The sequence below is a fragment of the Pan paniscus genome, chromosome 6 (assembly GCF_029289425.2).
Source record: "Pan paniscus chromosome 6, NHGRI_mPanPan1-v2.0_pri, whole genome shotgun sequence".
Classification (NCBI taxonomy): domain Eukaryota; kingdom Metazoa; phylum Chordata; class Mammalia; order Primates; family Hominidae; genus Pan; species Pan paniscus.
The window spans coordinates 157,602,127-157,619,058 of record NC_073255.2 but is presented as its reverse complement, the minus strand read 5'-3'; the positions used below and the strand labels follow the sequence as shown (position 1 = coordinate 157,619,058).

At 34.2% G+C, this 16,932-nt stretch overlaps 1 protein-coding gene across 1 annotated transcript in view; it reads right to left on the bottom strand.

The window, feature by feature from the left end:
• Positions 1-332: 332 nt before the first annotated feature.
• Positions 333-16,932, bottom strand: part of KCND2 (potassium voltage-gated channel subfamily D member 2) — a 481,026-nt gene continuing 464,426 nt past the window's right edge. Inside the window, exons 3-6 of the mRNA XM_003808643.5 lie at positions 14,814-14,909; positions 13,841-13,933; positions 10,417-10,664; positions 333-8,759 (exon numbers count right to left, since the gene is read on the bottom strand). Of these exons, the coding sequence (XP_003808691.1) occupies positions 8,582-8,759; positions 10,417-10,664; positions 13,841-13,933; positions 14,814-14,909 (615 nt within the window). The 3' untranslated portion in view covers positions 333-8,581. The remainder of the gene's footprint in view (positions 8,760-10,416; positions 10,665-13,840; positions 13,934-14,813; positions 14,910-16,932) is intronic.

Here is a 16,932-nt window from a genome sequence, read left to right as displayed (position 1 = left end):
CCTTTCCTTCAATGTTTTCTTTCCTGATTTTTATGTGAAACATGAAAGAGATTTGATAATAAAACATGTATGTAAACTACATGGTAATCTATGATTAAGAATATAAATGTATGTACAAGAAATTTGTTTTTATTATATTACTTTATGTATTTCTATTATGAGGAATGCACTGGAAGCCTCAGTTAGCTGATTTATTTGGCTTTCTATTATATTGTTTAAAAACCTTAGTTGAGATGGTGCTTTTATGATAAACTTTGAGCATTGAATATATTTTTCTGTTAGTTATGAGAAGAAATGGAGAAGTGCAACTAATGATAAATAAGCCACAGTCATTCATTAGTTCATTTGTATTTAAATCTAGACAGCAGTCAGCAATAATTACAGAAAAAACATTTCATTAGAATCAGTGATACTCAGATACAGACACTTAGGCATTTATGTCTCACCCTGTCACCCAGGCTGCAATGGCGTGATCTCGGCTCACTGAAACCTCTGCCTCCCGGGTTCAAACGATTCTCCTGCCTCAGCCTCCCAAATAGCTGGGATTACAAGTGCCCGCCACCATGGCCAGCTAATTTTTGTATTTTTAGTAGAGACGGGGTTTCACCATGTTGGCCAGGCTGGTCTCGAACTCCTGAGCTCAAATGACCTGCTCGCCTCGGCCTCCTAAAGTGCTGGGATTACAGGCGTGAGCCACCACGCCTGGCCCCTAATCTTAGTCTCTTAAGGTAAATTTATTATAATCATTTTGATATTCAGCCTAAGTTTAGGTTGAAACACCTATTATAATAGAAGGATATAGATGATGAGAGAAATGTCTTGAATTAATTAATAAGATAGCCAAAGAAACTGGCATGACATTGAATTCTTCTGGTTTTCCAAACTTTGTTTCTTCCAAATGATATATGGTTTCAAGTTCTTCTAGTCACTCATAAATCCATTTCTCTCACTAATCTCTCATTAGTCGGCTCCTGCACATTTGTATGAATAAATTCATTTCATTTTAGATATTAGTAGAGCTGTCTGATACACACACACACACTCACTCACACACATACACACACAAAACAGGGATGAGTTCTGAGAAACACGTCATTAGGCAATTTTGTCCTTGTGAGAACATCACAGAGTGTACATACACAAACCTGGATGGTATAGCCTACTACACACCTAGGCTTTATGGTAAAGCCTATTGCTCCTAGGCTACAAACCTGAACAGCATGTTACTGTACTGAATACTGTAGGCAATTGTAACCCAATGGTGAGTATTTGTGAATCTAAGCATAGAAAAGGTACAGTAAAAATCCAGTATTATAATCTGTTGGGACCACCCTCATATATGCAGTACATCATTGACTGAAATATTGCTATGTGGCCCATGACTGTATGTATTTGTGTTCGTATGTATGTATGCCTTGTTTTCATAGTGTAGTGTGATTTTGTATTAGGGTCTATCTGCTGTGTATTAGCAGTTTGGAAAAAACCAAAAATTATATTTTTATCCTTCTGTATGACAAATTGGGGAACTTTTATTATTTTATAATAAAATTTGTATAATTTTAGAAAATTATAATTTATCTTATAAAATCTATTATATTAAATTTATACAATTTATCATCAGAATTTGACAATACTAAGCTATATATGACATTAATTTCCCATACATGTCTTTTAAATCATGATTGCCTCTTAATTTCTCATGTTAAGAAAGTTTTGGACACAATATTAATATTTACAATGAATAACACATTTACCATTTGAGAAGTAGAAGGGGAAAGATTGAAGTGGAAAGTAAAGAGATATTATTAATAGGCCAGTGTTATTTTGGAACATAAAACAAGCAAACGATGAAGCCCAAATAAGAAGTTTTATGGGAAGTACTTATATCCCAAGTACCATTTTAAAAGGTACATTAAATTTTCCACAGTTCTGAATAAATCAAATGTCTATGTTTACACCTTTATTGGAGGTTTTATTTTATTAGGAACAAATAAAAATTTTCAATGACCTTCAGAAAAATTTTAGAAATGTTTCTGAGGATGGATTGCAACAACAGGATTGAAAAAAATCCAATCGTATTTTTAATTATATTATATTAACTTGGAATACTGAATTATGCACTTATTTTGCCTATCTGAATCTCTCTGCACTTTATTTTGTATGTGGTATTAAATGCCAATAGGCACTTTGCTCCTATCCTCTGAAATTTTTGCCGGCAAGAATTTAGGAAGATACAAAAGATAATAAAGGATGAGAATTGTGGTTATTGATATTAATTCCAAAATATTTCTGTTTTATGATCAGCCTCCAGGACTTGGACTGTGCACCAACTAGATGCTGCAGGCTATAACTGCAGCCCTAATAAACAACTTTGAAAATTTTGGCAGACCTTATTAAAAAAGGGGAGCGGGAGCCACGGTAGCTCAGGCTGGTTGCCCTGGCACTCAGGGAGGTGAGGCTACACGTTAGAGGCCAACCTGGTCACCATTGGTTAAAAAAAGGGGAGCAAGTGAGAAATAATAGATGCTCTAACACATAATTATCTGTTACTAGAAAATTAACTAAATGTGTATGCTTTACTGATATGGAGTTGTTGGAAAAATATTTGTCAATTAGGACACTAATATATTTCCTAGCCAGGTCCCATTTTATTTTAATTTACCAATAGTCAATTAGGAAGCAGTTATTATCAGAACACAACAAGATGATAAAATGTGTTGGACCTAAGAAAATGGGAAGAAAAAATGATCATCCTTGATAATGACCACAATCACCAGAGCACAGGTATGCCCAGGCCTCCCTCTGTGTCCCACCCCCATTTCTTTTAATTTATCTGTTAGCCTAAAAGAAGAAATAACATCAATAATTCTATGCAATAGAACTCTGTCATAGAAATACATAACTTAATTTAAAATTGTATATTATCTAAATTAGGAAAACCCACACTCGTAATTTTTCAGTGTTAAAGTTTTCTCATCAGGAAATGTGGCTAATAATTACTGAATGGATTGATACATGTGAAGTCATTAGCACAGTGCTTGGCCTATATTTAATATCCAGTAAAGTTAACAGTCATTATTGTTATCTTTCCATGGTGGTTGTAATCATCATTATTTAGTACTCACTGTTAATCTATTGAAGAAAGTGTAAAATGAAAAGAGTGCATTAGGATTTTACTTCTGTGGGTTTACATTTTTTTTTTTTACCAGATTGATTGGTGATAAATTAATGCATGTCCAGAATGATTGCTGTGTAAAATTATGATGCACATGACATTTTTACTTTCAAAATTGTTATATCCTCTGTAATGAAATCTTCTGCCTCTCCAAGAAGGTGTCTCTGATTGGGAAATTTAACAAACCCCTCTACCCAATTCAGTGTCCACTCAGCCTTGGCTCTTTCAACTCCCTTTCACATGTCTTGGAGAAATAGCTTATTCTGTTAATTTTAGGGTTCTGTTCTTCATCTTGCGGGCATTGTAGGAGATGTCTGAGCAGTATTGGTATATGACTATTAAAAACTGGTAACAGGTTAAGAGAATTTTTGGTGCTGAAATTTGTAGCTCTAACCAAGGAATTAAATTGATCTAAATTGAACTTTAAAATTCTGGTTTTTCTTTTTTCTTTTTTTTAAGACGGAGTCTCCCCCTGTCACCCAGGCTGGAATGCAGTGGCACAATCTCAGCTCATTGCAACCTCCACCTCCTGAGTTCAAGCAATTCTCCTGCCTCAGACTCCTGAGTAGCTGAGATTACAGGCATGCACCAGGACACCTGGCTATTTTTTTTTTTCTTTTTTTAGTAGAGATGGGGTTTCACCAGTTGATGAGGCTGGTCTTGGACTCCTGACCTCAAGTGATCCACCCGCCTCAGCCTCCCAAAGTGCTAGGATTACAGGCATGAGTTACTGCGTCAGGCCAAAATTCTGTATTTTCAATTAGAATCAAAGCCCAAGGATGTCTCTACCATCTTGTAGCCCTTGCCGATAGCCTACTCTTGTCTTCCAGGGTTCCTCCAAATCTCTCTCCAAATATTTGTTATCTACTCATTCAATACCCTTCTTCAACCATCCTCTTGCTTTGGAATTGACATGAACCAACTAGGCCCGCCTTATTGGTGAGTGCCCCTGATTACAGACTTACCTTTCTGTTGTCCCAATTACAGATATTTCAATAGGATTCATCAGATAATAGAATTTGAGGTGTGGTGTTCAGATTCACAGAAGCATTGTGTATCAGTCCTCCTGCAAAACTATTTTAATAGCGTTCTTCACATTCTCTGAAATTATAGTTGAAAAGGTAGAGTGGATACTTGAGAAAGTTTATTTCCTTTTAACTTTAACATAATGCATAAACATGAAGCTCTTCTTCCTTTGGGTTTTGTTTTACCTTTATTGTTTCCTGTTCTTTCTCTGGGCAGGTAGGAATTCATTTGCCCTGCCTTCCAGCCCCCATAGAGACAGAACCATTGCCTAGTGAAAGAAGATTTTAATGACGTGATGAAAATATTTTAGAAAGCACCTTGAAGATTAGTATCTTTATGTAACTTCTGTTGGAGAGATGTCTTCAGGAGACTGAAGTAGAAGAGCGACTGTCAAAATGGAAAGGTGAAGATTTGAAGTGTAAGATAATGAATAGTAGTGTAAAGAAGAGAGTTGAGATATTTTCCACTAGATAATTCCTTAAAAAGGATTTGATCTGGTTTCTTAATCTGTATTTCTCTATCACCATGTCTGGCCCATCATCTGTATTTAATAAACTGGATTATATGTAGAATGAATATTAGTTATGTAACCTAAAGGATTTCCATAGAAAAGCTAGAGAAAAAAGTAATTAGGGAAAGGCAAAGATCTGCTACAATAATAATTAATGCTTGAAGATAAAGGAGAAAAAAGGCAGGGCAGGCAGTGAAGAGAAAGATTAAAGGTATGCTATGTATTTAATATTATTTTCAACTAAAAATATTTTGTAAAATTATATTTTATAATTATCTTAAGCAAACTTGCTGTTCAAAGCTAGTAATTCCTTAGAAGTAAAAAATCAAACTCTGTAAAGAATATTTTAGTATCCTAATACAACCAGCTGAAGTAGATAAGGATTAAACCTTCGTAGGTACAATTTAAACCTTCATTAAAAAAATACTGTGTGCCTACACAATTGTGTTGAAAATTCAGATGTTTACACAGTGCAGAGTAATAACCATTCTTGTACCAGTGAGTTAATAAAACAAACACCTTAATGACACTGTAGGGAAGAGAAGATGCCTTTCTTATGAAACTCTAAGGAGTTATCAATTTACTTTCAAGAACCCTTTTTTATTCTTTTGAGCAATGTTACTGGCAGACACATTATAGCTCCCAAGAGGCTATTTCTAAGCCAACATTGTGACTAAGTTGAAGGAATAGGGAGGCATATTGAACTTTTTAATGCAAGATTGATACCTAATAAATCAAAGGCTATAAATGAAAATAATTAACAAGAAAAGATGATAGAGACTATCCACCAAGAGGACCATATATATCACCAGTTAAAATCAGTCTTTCTACTAAATAATTTCCTTTGTGTCTTTTTCCTTCTTCTATAAACTCTTAACATTTTCTTGCTTTTTAGCCCTTCCAAGATATTAAGAGAAACCATTAGTAGTTGCATATTAAAAATGAATGAAAATCTATGTATATGTGTATGAACAAATTTATATCTACATATACACATACATGCATACAAATGGCTAGGCAAATAAATCACCCCGCTTTCCTAGGTAGAATAAAGCCTTTGATTAAGAATTTAAAGTTCTGACCAAAACCATTACCCCTGAGCTTCTCTGCTTAATGCAAGCAGTGGCGTTTAAGAAGTATATAAGGTTCAGGGACTGGCTTTCCTTAATTGATACTATCTTTTCTGTTAAAGTCCCTGCCTTAATTCCCATTACTAGCAAAAGCTACTGTCTCCACCCATTCAGATGAGATTTAAGCATTACTTTCAATTGCTGTGTCCTTTGAGTTGTATGTCTCACAAGGTCCTCCAACATGTGTATTATGAGTGTGGCATATCCTAATTTTGGGAAAGGAATGAAATCTAAGAAAATAGGGCAACAGTCAACATTTTGTCCTGTTCAAGCATGCACATGTTTTATTTAAGTATTCTCCAAAGGTCTATTTTTTTCCAGCATAATGCAGATATTATGCTATCCTTTGAAATAAGATATATGAATTTCAAACAAAATTGTCAAAAACAATGACCTTAGTTACTCCATATGGTACACAGAAATAATTACATTTCACTTACAATACAGATGCACTTAACACAGTCATCAATAGTCATTCACCACCAACACGGTATATTTTTAAATCACCTAAAACATCAAAAAGTTTTTTTTCTTTTCCAAAAGCCTAATAAAATTAATAATTTTGGGTAAGTGATAAATCAAAAGAGGAGGCAGAATTGTCAATTGAAATAACCTAACTGCATTTTCTTTTATGTAATATTAAGAACATGAAAATAGAACTTCTCATTGGGAATCAAAAGACATAGTAATTCTGATTATGGTTTCCTTAGTCTACTTTTTAGAAGGTTTTCAATAAATGCCATCAGATAAGTTTCACTAGACATTGCTCTAGAAGCATAAACTGACATGAGGCAGGTGTTAATATAATTGTTAATATTAGTACTGCTGGAAAATTAGTAACTTTTTAAAAGATGTACTAGGAATGAAGCCAGTTCTTCCCAAGAGATAGTTGAGTTTATCTTACTTTCACTCAGCAAATGTTTATTAAGATCTAATATGTGCATAGCACTGTTCTAGAAACTATTCTAGAAATGGGAAGCAAGAATTTCTGGCTTTACTTGAAAATGGTTGGATTAATCCCTTTTTATGATTAAATATCATAAGCATTTAAAAATCTCATCTCTGACAGAGGGATAATTATTAACTCTTTCCATGTACAGAAGCTAAGCTTTATTCCTTACAGTGGTGGCTTGGAATGAATAAAAACTTTGCATTTGACATTAAACTTTTTTACACTGTCATGTGCAGACATGTCTGCTGAAATATTTTAAGGGTGAAAAGTTATAAAAACTTTTCACTTAAATGTACAGAGATCAACTTTGCATCATCAAACGCCTGTTCTCCTGATTTATTGGAGAAAATTGTACCTTGCAATACACAGGAACCTTTCTGAGATAAATTTGTGCTGCCTTCCTGAATGGCGTAGAAAGCATGCTTTCATCAAATATTGCTAAATAAAGCACTCCAGTGTATCTCTACATTTCAATCCACATTAGTTATTCTCAAAATGTATTCAAGATCTAAAGCAAAATAAATAATACATCAAGTAAGATTCTGAGATGATTGATCCTGTGATATTAGTCCCAGTCAATTCTGTTCATAAAATACATAGTGATATATCCAGTATCTGGGCTTTTCCATAAACAACAAAGACGTTAGAGATAATTTATATGGGTCAACTCCTTTTTTTCTAGTTTTCGACAAGGGGATTGATGACAAGCTACTTACAAGATAATTTTTTTTGGAAATACAAAAGTAGGAAAGTCACTTGAACTACAGTAAACAGTAGTCTTGTTGATGATGATAAACCCAATAGAGAGGTGCTATAGAAATACAAGAACAGATAATGCACTGTGTCACAGGAATACAGTGGACCAAAAAATATTACTGAAAAACATTTATGGCACAATAGTTTTGGATTAAAAAGTTACCCAAAACCTGGCCACACCAGAAGTTTTTCTACGAATGTGGCTCTTACCGTATCTATAAAGATCTGGAAAGTACAACAACAAAAAAATCCTGATTCCTGATACAACAGTTGTACAACAAATTATTGCAGTTGTAACAGTATCTAGGTGCAAAGTTAAACGATAATGAATACTGAACTATCTGAACACTTTAGATTTACTAATGAGCATCCCCATGAGAAATACTGCAGGTCTAAAAGGAGTTTATTTGCACAGCCCACCATGGAACATGAACACTCAGCTTGTTGTAAGTGCACAGAAATTACCCCTTTCTACAATTATAGTTTATCATGCCTATTCTGAAGACAACATAAGGAAACTGAGATCACTGCTTCAAAGAATTCTAGCATGCATTATGATGGTTTCCTTCAGTCAATACAAATATGTTGTGTGAGTTTTTTTTTCATATGTAATAATCTTCATCATAGCCAATGTTCATGGTTTTAACAGGAAAAAATTTTATCAAAATGTTTTCCATATTTTTTTTGTTTTGCATTCAACTGGAACATTATGTTCAATGATTTATGTTATTTATTTTATTAAAAAAGAGTTCTGATCATAAGAAGCATCAGTAGGCGGCATTTCATTGTGCTCATTCACAAAGTCAAAGGGCCACAGAATATTACTCTGTATAACAGGTCAAACTGTCTAGAAATGCCATTTGGTGGTTTTATTCACATCCTTAAGATTGGAAGCTTTGTTTTTGTTTCACTACCAACCTTCTTTCTTTGCTGCATTAATCTGCAGAATATTTATTGTTTCTTCTTTCTTCTATGTTGAGATTCTTTTCACAGCCAGGGCTCGAATTCTCTTAGACCTTATTCCAATTGTCTTACAAAGCAGAAACTCTGACAATATTTCCTCCTGAGTACTCAGGGGATTCTGGCCTATCGTCTCCTTCTGGTGTGGTTACTGGAGGTGTTGGGATGCTTATTATTGCTGTAGTCACATAAGGTTGTTCACAGTTTAGTTTAACACACTCTTCCATTTTGGCATTTAAACTGGATCGGCTGATAGAAAAAAAAATATTTAGGAAAGTAAGTTGTTTACTTAAAATGTTTTTCATACAACTGAAGAATATGTGTTGTAATGCTTATAAAAATATTTTAATTGTCTAAGGAAAGTTATTATAATTAAAAATATCAAACACCAAATCTTAATCTATGTTAAAGATGAACATAGTCAGTAATTAACATTAAATAAATTTCTAAAAGACAGTTTGACTTGGTTCCATCAAGTATTTATCAAACTAAATGTATTATAAAAAAATTTAAGAAAGAAAGAGCTTCAAGTAAGATTTGGACAGCCTGGGCTGAGCAAAGAAGTTTTATTTAAGACAGACCTCTGAGAGGTTTGAGAAACCACTATGAAAGAGCCATATCACATTGATTTCTTAATTCTTTTGACCACAGAATATTTTTATTTTCATGTCTTTTTGGGATATATAATGCCCTCAAATCTCTGAACTTAATGATGATCACATATTACAGAAATAAAAAAATTATCTATTACTATCTAACACTTCAAGCTCCCAAATGGTATTATTGGATGAATTGTATACTCTATGTGGGGAAGGGGATAAAAGGGAAATGAGAGAGAAGGATATACACAGAAGCTTGAAACTAATTATTTTATTTTCATGGAAAACATAATTAAGATGTTTATGTCCTAAGATTTTCTTGCTAGATACTTTTCCATTGTCGACTTCACTTTATAAAGGATATAAAACTGCAAAGCTAAAATATCTTGAAGATAGAAGTCTTATGGCTCCTAATTTTAATTTTCTAGTCCCAGAGACATCCAATTTATGTAAATCAACATCACCTGAATTCAGAATCTCATCCAGATTTCAACAAAGACTTCTGAATGCCAACAAAGAAGAGGACTGAATTTACAGACTCTCACTCTAACAATATATGCTGTTCAATTTGAAAACAGAATAAAATTATTTTGGCAGAAACTGATTTTTAATGACATATATTGTTTAAATGTACAACTTTTTATTTTTACACATTTGTGGTAAAAACAGTGAATAAGGAAAAGCAAAGGAAATATATCAATATGGAAGTTTTACTTAATTTGTTCATAAACTAACCAGAGGCAAACAATTTTAGTACTTCACTTATTTTCTGTATTATGTTGATTTTGTGTTTGATATGGCCAAAAATACCTTTCTGATCAAAATTATATATTGATAGAAATGATTTATGTAGGCAAAGTTTTCATTTTTACTGTTACAGAGAGTGTGTTTGTATATTTTTACGTGCTGTTCAATAATTTTTAGCCATGTTGATCTCAATTTCATTTGACTCTTTTAGTAGTGTCCACCATCATTTCAGGCTATTGAATATATAAGAGACTCCTGAGTATAAAAGTCCTTGCCCAAATAAGAAAAGGTTGTGGAACAGAAGAGAGAAAAACACATTTGTGTGCACCCAATCATCTCTTCTTCTTTCGACTCTTTTAATATTGATATAACCACTATTTTTAACCCTTAATGGATATGCAAGCAGAACCATTTTCCTACTTGTTACGCTACCATTTTTGTCTCTTCCTGAACCATAGGAGCTAGGGATTTAGATGCCACTTAAGTGACAACATGAGTGCAGAAGACACACCCTGGGAACCAGCACAGGTGTGTAGACAACACAGATTAATCTCAGGTACCTGTTAGACAGAGGTGTTCTCTCCACACATCTGATCTGAATCGTGCTGAGTTCTTGTATACTACCTTGATGGCTTCCTGATACATTGGCATTTGGGATGCGAAAAGTTTTTTTGTGTCGTCGTGAACAGCAGGTGCTGGTGACTCCTTGTTGTGAAGACAGTGAGGGACTGTGACTTGAAGGACGATTAACAGTTGCAACTTCCATGCAGCTTTCTTCAAAGACTTGTTCGTCCACAAACTCGTGATTCTGTTCCACAGTTGTAAGTAAATGAAGAAACAGAGAAGCACATTTTTAAAAACGAAATACATAGCTTTATTTTTAAAGCTCAAATCTGCCCAAGTATAGTTAGACTTGATACAATGGTTAAATAAAACCATTTTCATAAAGATTGACATCAAAACCACTTCTTTTTGGCATTTATGTGGAAATATCTCTGTAGTTAAACCTAGAGATTGACATCTGTAGGCTGATTTAGTGTCCCTTTATAGACTAACTTTATCTTGAAATATCATTTATTTATTTAAACATAAAATCTGGAAGGTAAATGATAAGGAAAAAAAAACCTAAAAAATGCATATAGATAAAACCCACAGGGAAATTAGAAATTCCCACTGACTTTATTTTTTAAAAAGGTTGAAGTTATGGAAAAGAGAGTATTTTAATAGGATGCCCCAAGTTAGATTGTCTGTTATATATTAGCAAATCTTTTCACATGGGATTGAAAACATTTCTAAATTAGAAAATGAGACCCCTAAGACACTATCCATTTCTTTATATGTTCCTCTAAAAATGCCCAGTACAGAAAAATATGACTTATTCGTTACATAAGTAAAATATAATTGTCTGCCGAATGTGTCACTCTGTGTTCGACCCAGAAGGGATTAACATTGAACTTTTGTGGCCTTTTTTGTAATCTTCGTAATACATCACTGGCATCACTGGCTGTACTCATGATCTCTGTATGCATTTGGGGTTTTTCCGTCACTATTTCCTAACTTCCAGCCCAGTAGCAAATAGCAATAGGCATCATTTCACATATCGTATTTTATAGAAACATGGTATCAATTTTGCTTTTAAAATGTTTGACAAAAAACCTCCTGAAATGCCTATGGAAGAATTTCACCTCAGAAATATAAAGGAAAACATTTTTGGTCTGAACTACTAGAGAATGACCTCAATTACTATTTTGTTTTTCTTTGCATGGGTGGGGATAGTCTTATAATGGAAGGCTTTGCACATACCAAATTCCACTTAACCATCTCTCATCCTAAAATATGAGTAAAACAATTGAAGCAAGACACTGGCTAATAAGAAATAGATTATGTTTTAGCTACTCGTTTTGTCATTTCTTTGCTGAGACAAGCATTTTGAAATAAATGAAATTTAACATTCTACTCTTTAAAGTCTAGAGAATAATATAATCGGACAAGACAGAATTTCAAAGAAATATTTGAAATTAATATTTCAAATATTAAATTTCAAAGAAAAAATGGTGCACAAAAGATTCACAATCTGTTTCCTTCTCTTACAATGCATGGTTTCACATACCTAAGTTATAATGCATGAGATTCTAATTTGTCTCATCAGTGATTGAAAGTGCAGGAGTCATTCTGTTATTAGTTACTACATACTTTTGTAGGTAGCATAATTTATATTAGTTGGTGTTAGTGATTTTTGATTTTAAAAAAAGCCCTCAAAAAAGGAAAATACAGGGAACAGAAAAGATAGGAATAAAAATATTTTATTTATTTATTTATTTATTGAGACAGAGTCTGGCTCTTGTTGCCCAGGCTGGAGTGCAGTGACACCATCTTAGCTCACTGCAACCTCTGCCTCCTGGGTTCAAGCAATTCTCCTGCCTCAGCCTCCCGAGTAGCTGGGAATACAGGCTCCCGCCACCACGTCTGGCTAATTTTTTTGTATTTTTAGTAGAGACGAGGTTTCACCATGTTGGTCAGGCTGGACTTGAACTCCTGACCTCAGTTGACCCGCCCACCTTGGCCTCCCAAAGTGCTGGGATTACAGACGTGAGCCACTGCGCCTGGCCAACATTTTATTATTAATGTATCATTTAACTTTCAAATTTATCCTACTAGGTTATAGACCTGTCCATATCTTTATTTAAAAATGCAAGTATAATCATGTTACTACCTTGTTTAAAACATTTAAATGATTTCCATGAACTAAAGATCAAAATTGCCCACATGGCTGCAAAGCCTAACATTATCTGGACACTGCCTTTCCCTTCAGCTCCTCTTTTGCCATGCTACACTCTCTTCTTCTGACCACTCTTAAATTATTTCACTTCCTCCTAGGCTGAGTTCTTTCCTTCTTCAGGTACTTGTATCACCTGTTAGCCCCTTCATTGCTCTGCCTAGCTAACTCCTAGTCACCCTGCAGGTCTCCACTCAAGTTCCTCCAGGAAGCCTTGCCTGACCTGTCCCCTCATGGCTCTGCCCTCTTTACTCTCTTGACTGTGGCACCGTTGTTGCTTTCCATGTTCGCTGCTCTTTTCCAGTAACAGCCCTGTCTGGGATTTTGTCTTATAAACAGAGGCTAAATGGTAGCAGAGGCCACACCTCATTTCATGGCGTTTCTTGGGTCTGGCTCACTCTTGGGCACATAATAGGCAAGTAGTAAATATTTGCTGAATGACTCTATTGGTAAATAAGTACATGAACAGGCAATACGTTGGAACTGAGAATACAAATCATGTGTCACCCGAGAGTGAGTGAGCTGACATGATCCAAATATGGTGAAGATTTTGTTCTGCTCTGTGATTATCATAGATTATGACTCCTATTTACAAACTGGTTAAGAAATTGGTAGATTTGCCAATGAGGAGGTCCAAACAAGAGCTTGTAAGTGGAGAAATACAGACTCACTCCTTGGCACCCAAGGGCATACCAGTGATTACATGAGTCATTTTTCTAATGAGAATAGTTTCTATTATCTATCTCTATTCATTATGGTTGTGAATGAAACAAATGCTTATATTCCATTGTTCTCTGTTTTTTGTTATTGCTATTGCTATTCTCTTGATCTAGATGCTAGGGACCCTCGAGCACCATTAATTTTTTTCTGTCTAATCCGCATTTTAAGAATCACAGAAAATGATATTGTGTAGGATTTACTATTGGAAGACCACTCTTCATCTGCATTAACTGACTTCTTAGACTAGAGTTAAGACAGCAGCTAAGAATAAAACATTTTAAATAAGTTTCTAAAATACTTTCCAAATTGAAATGTCATTACATCTTTCAAAGTAATTTCAAATATTGTGGGGTTTTGGTTTGTTTGTTTTTTAGCATGTTTTCCAGTAATGCAGACAGTGAAATCACACTCGGAAGCATTAAGTATGCACAAAAGCAAATGGAATTACTGTCAGAGAGCAAGGGAAGGCAGTCATGCTGTCTCCTTACCGTGGTTTTTTCCAGGCAGTGAAGCAGGTGGTGGTGCTGGGTTTCAAAGCTGGAGCCGGATTTGCTAACAAAAGCCTGCTCATCCTCTGAGGACTGTTAACAAAGAGAAGACAGAAGAGCTTTCTATTTTATTTGCAAACAACTCGAACCTCGGCTACATATTTCCACAGAGAGATCTGCTCTATTAACTGGCAACATTTTATTTTTTTTTAACTAGAAAGGAACAAATGTGCAGTTCCTGTTAAGTTGGATGATCGGCATTTACAATTTCATCAAATGAATGGTCTGGTCTTTTAGACATGCCTCCTTGAATTGAAATTTTAAATCTCTTTTACTCATTCAACTAGCAACTATGTTTGTAAGATGGGAATCTGTTATGTTTTGATGATCAAATTTAGCGTAGTGCTTAGAAAATTTTGAAACCACGATCATGTGCACGTAAATAAAAGCTATTTTGTAAGTAAAGATTGGAGTCCTAAATATTAAAGGAAAATTCTGGAGTAAAAATAAATTTTCTCAAATTGTAGTTTATGCCATATGATCTTCCTAACACTGAATAGTATTCCCTCTTCGTTATGAAGTAAAACAAGACATCATGTTAGCCACCCACCCCAACCCCTGACCCAAATGAACGTTAAGGAAGATAAATTTGAAATGAAAAAGAATTAGGCATTTGAATTATTAAGCATTTTTTTTACCTTTACCATTGTTAATAAGAGACAGTGTAGAAATATTGCCCAATGATGAATAGGCATCATGATTCACTGGCAGTATTTCATAGTGAAGTTTCTAACCTTCTACAGCCAACAAGGATGTATAGGGTGAAGTTATTAAAAAAACACAAACAAACACACTTTTGTTGTTTGGATAGCCATTGTCATAATTAGCCATAATAAAATTATAGGGAAGTAGAACTAAATCAATATTAAACCAAGAAATTGAACATTAAAAAAAGAGATGTAATTGATTGTACCTGCAGCTGATTACTGAGTAAACCATTCCGTTTGCTCTGCATGTAAGCATTTGCACTTCCGCTTTTGGCTGCCCGGATCCTGGCCAGTCTAGCTTTCTATAGGAGAAAAAAATAAACATCCCATTAACATTTATAAATCGTTTCCTTAAAACAGTGAATGAACCCTTGTATAATCCTATTGTCAGCCTACATATTTTTAAAAGTAAGCCAGCTTTTCAAATGCAACTATTGAAAATTACCTCTCTACCTTTTTAAGTGCTTTATTTCAGTTAATATTTATCAGTAAAATCAATGAACTACCTTGGAGCTGGCTTATGCCTTTAAGAATTATAATTAAGTCTTTACAATAAGATCAAGTTATTTCATTATTGTTTCTTTCAATTCTGTCAAAATAAAAATAGCAGTATTACTTTACTTATATTTTCATTTATCCCGATCTGAGTAACTTAATGAAATGAAGACCGGTAGCTCAGGAAACCAGCTGCCAACTCCTTTTCGTTTAAACTAATGTCCTTAAAAAAATTAGTAACTAAGTACCAAGAACTGATTGCCTTCCTTCCTTCCTTTCTTTTTTTTTTTTTAAGAATCATTATTCATCTATATCTGCATCCTCCAATATAAAATTATATTTTTGCAATTATCCTTTAAATTAGCCAAGGTAGATCCCATGCCAAACAACATGGACTCTCTCTCTAAACAAACAAACAAACAAACAAATAAACAAAAACAACTGTGAATTTATCTACTTTGTCTACCGGCACGGGTCCACACAACTGTATGTGCATCTGATTTGTATTTCACTCTTGAACTGGCTGAAATGAAGAACAAGAACATAGTGAGCCTATCCAGAGAGATTTAAACATTGTTTTTCATTTTTAAAGCATTTTTTGTGTGTGTGTCTGTAGAGAATATCCTTCAATGTAGAGGGTTTAGGTGGCCAGTTCAATTGTTCCTTTAAGTTACAGTTAGATCCCTAAAGTGAAAGTACTAAGGATCTGGCTGTGTAGCCAGATTTCTGATATTCCATTCTACTTTTTAACTGTTGTTGTTGACGTGCATTTAGACCGTCATGGAAACAGTCTCGTTTCCCCTTCCTGGACAGCACTATTTTGGTGACCATTCTATTTGTATTACATGTAGCTAGCAAGTGTATGTAAAACAGAGACTGGGATGGCTTAGATAAGTTTCCTGTAAGCTTATCTCACAAAACTTCTTCTTTTTCCCTTCTAAACAACCTAGAAAAATACTATCTTTAGTCTCAAGTCCTGGAATGCTCTTTTTAATAAAAATTTTAAAATTATCTAGATTTTTTAAATGAAAAATAAATATATACATATGACACAATTTTTAATACTACAGAAGTGCATGCAAACAATTGTCTCTGACCCTGGAGCCATCCCACTCCTAGGCTTCAGAAACAATCATTGGTAATATTTCTAGAGAATCCTGTGAGAAATTTTCTAAGCATAAAAGAGCAAGTAGATATATTCACATGTATATACACATACATTTTTACTCCACAGAATACTCTGCACACTCCTCTGCATTTAGTTGTGTTTTTTAATTACATCTCAGAACTCTTTCCATATATGCATATAAAGATCCATCTCATTTTTAATGAATGTATAATATACCACAGTATAAACAAATAATTATTTATTTACCAGGCCAACTGCCAATTAATTTTTAAAGCATCTTTGGCAACTATAAGCAAGGCTGCCTGCTTTGAATATGATGATGAGCTTATCTACAAGACATATTTCTGAAAGCAAAATTATTCCTGGACCAAAGGGAGTGCACGTGTGTGTGTGTGTGTGTGTGTGTGTGTGTGTGTGTGTGTGTGTGTGTGTTTCTTTTGTTAGGTCTTACCAAATTTCCCTCCAAAGTTATTGTACCAAGATGCCTTTCACACATATCATTTGAGAGTAGCACTGAGATGTCTGAAGCTCTCAAAATCGCATTAAGATATCATGTCTTTAACTCCACCCCTCTTCCCTTCCTTCCTAAATTTATTCTTCCTGTGTGCTGATTCCAGGTTAAAATAATATACTTTGTACAAAGACCATATTTATAAATGATGAGAAAATTAGACAAATTTCATTCTTTGTTGGAAACATAA